We start from the raw sequence: 2,500 nt of genomic DNA, 5'->3' as shown, positions 1-2,500 counted from the left end.
CAGCTGGAAGCAATCAAAGACAATCTCTGGATATAGGCATATACATAAGATCTGTCACAACAATTTCTATTTTCAAAAATCAGCTGAAGCATTTTTTATTCACAAAAGCATACCTGTCATAATGATGTACTGTGATATATATATATATATATATATATATATATAAGCATGTGTATGCCAGACTGTGAGACTGAAGAAATAGCGGGTGCGAATGAGAGAGAGAGAAAAAGAGAGAGATAGAGAGAGAAAAGAGAGAGATAGAGAGAGAGGGAGAGAGAAAGAGAGAGAGAGAGCGGGCGAGAGAGAGAGAGGGAGAGAGAGAGAGAGAAAGAGAGAGAGAGAGAGAGAGAGAGAGAGAGAGAGAGAGAGAGAGAGAGAGAGAGAGAGAGAGAACGGAAATGTTTTTCTATCAGTATAGAATGAATGTTTTAATGAATGTTTCTAGTTACTCACATTTCAACTTTATTGCGACCGTTCGTGAATTTCTATTGCATTGTATATTTTTAGTGAACACATTTTCAACCTCACTGCGTTACTGTTTTTCTCATATAAAATTTTACACATATGCATTTATATTATATTTTATGTATAATACTTTGTTTTACGTACACACTTGTCGTTTAATTTTTAAGATGTGATGCGCATTGAGCATCTTTTAGGAAATGGAAATGCGCAGTATAAATGCTATTTATTATTATACGTATTACTTTACTTGTATGCTTCCCGGGAAGCTGAGAATGTTTCGGAGTGTTCTATGGTCTGCTGGGGTAATAATATAGTGTAAAGCGCATAGAGCCTGCTGTTGAGCGGGGATATGCGCTATACAAATGCTACCTATTATTATTATACTACCTACCATTTTTGTGACACAAAACGAATAGAAGTAAAAAGGATAATTAATTGATTTCTGCCCCTGTCGTCATGTTACCATGGCGTATTTGTGATATGATTGGAGCTCCTACCCCCTACAACGTGAAATAAATGAAAAGTTACCCTTTTTTTTTTTTACTGCAATTCTATTTTTTATTGCTAAAAATAATTCTTTTCTTTTTTCTTTGTTACAACAGACTTCAATCTGTCCAGATGTCTGCTTTAAAGCAGCATTAACTCTAAGTATACGGTAGGATATTCCTCGTCTGTGCGCAGCCAATTTTGTCCTTCAGTTTTCAGCATCACAAAATTCCAATAACTTACGCCACTAGGTAGCCTATTAGCGTAAAATAAACATCAAATTAAGTAGAAGTGAATGATCCAAGTAGTAAATATACATTTGAGATGCGATGGATTTGCTGAGTTAATGTTTGTTCTGACTGCGACTGTAAAAACAAAATAAAAACTTTACCACCCACCTCCAAAACAACACAAAAAATAACACGAGCTGAATTGGTGCGCTGCGTTGGCTTTTAAGTTTAAAAAGTTGTAGACTACCATCGGATTTTTCTGTTTTCAAAGAATGAAGTAGGAGCTCCTCCATTGTTTCTCTTCGGGTCTATTTTGCCACGGGTGTCATCAAGTCGGTTTATACAAATATGTGAGACAGCGTAGTGGAATCAGGCTCTCATCAATTTTTGGCCATGTAGAGTTATTAGTATCATCTTAAAGCTTGTGCACTTGTCTTTATTTGGATGAAAAAAATATCCATTTATCTTGAATACAAGTCGAGATATTTGCGAATGAAGGAGGTGGGGGTCACTTGTTTTCAGAGGAAAAATTAGTGAGAAAGTGGCCACCATAGATTAGTTATTTCCTTAGCTTAAGAGTCCGTGGTAACTGAAAATTTACTTTTTTTATGCCTTTAATAGACGTTTTTCAGAAAAATTCAGCAGACAACAGAACATTGCTAGGGAGCAGGAAAGGAGGGGAAAGGAGACAATTTTAGAGAAGAAAATGTTTCGGTCGCTACCCAGATTCGAACCCGGGACCTTTGAATGAGAGGCCAAACACCTTAACCTCTAGGCCACGAGAGCCCCCAGCGTTTTTTAAAGATAACGCTTGCTCTGCATGCAAAAAGAAATGAACACTTCCGTAAATTAAAAGAACGATTCTTGCTTTTCTTGCAAAAGAAATGAACTTTTCCATATTTTATTAATCGACTCTTGCTTTGTGTGCAAAAGAATTGAACGCTTCCATTTATTTATTGACTCTTGCTTTGTGTGCAAAACGAAATGAATACTTCTTTCTCGTATCCACAGGCCTGCCAAATAACCGCGCAGACTCCTGGAGATGGCGTGGACAATAACTGTAACGGCCATGCAGACGAAGATCTGTGCGACAGCACCAACGTCAACGGTGAGTCTCTGTTGTTGGACTGGTGTCTTGAGTGTGGCGCTGAGGTGCTTTGCTGTCTCACACAGGAGGATATATATTATAAAAAAGTTTTATATATTATATATAAAAGTATACATACATATATAATGATAATAATAATAATAATAATAATAATAATAATAATGATAATAATAATAATAATAATAATAATAATAATGATAATAATCATCAT

At 35.9% G+C, this 2,500-nt stretch overlaps 1 protein-coding gene across 1 annotated transcript in view; it reads left to right on the top strand.

Annotated features, from left to right (window-relative positions):
* The window catches only part of LOC101850913, a gene marked incomplete in the record, with an annotated part of 24,612 nt that overhangs the window by 7,985 nt on the left and 14,127 nt on the right, over positions 1–2,500 (top strand). Inside the window, 1 exon segment of the mRNA XM_013088998.2 lies at positions 2,193–2,289. Within this exon segment, the coding sequence (XP_012944452.2) occupies positions 2,193–2,289 (97 nt within the window).

Source organism: Aplysia californica, unplaced genomic scaffold (assembly GCF_000002075.1).
Source record: "Aplysia californica isolate F4 #8 unplaced genomic scaffold, AplCal3.0 scaffold00853, whole genome shotgun sequence".
Taxonomy (NCBI): Eukaryota; Metazoa; Mollusca; class Gastropoda; order Aplysiida; family Aplysiidae; genus Aplysia; species Aplysia californica.
Note: the sequence above shows the minus strand (reverse complement) of the source record. Positions and strands in the feature narration are given on the sequence as shown.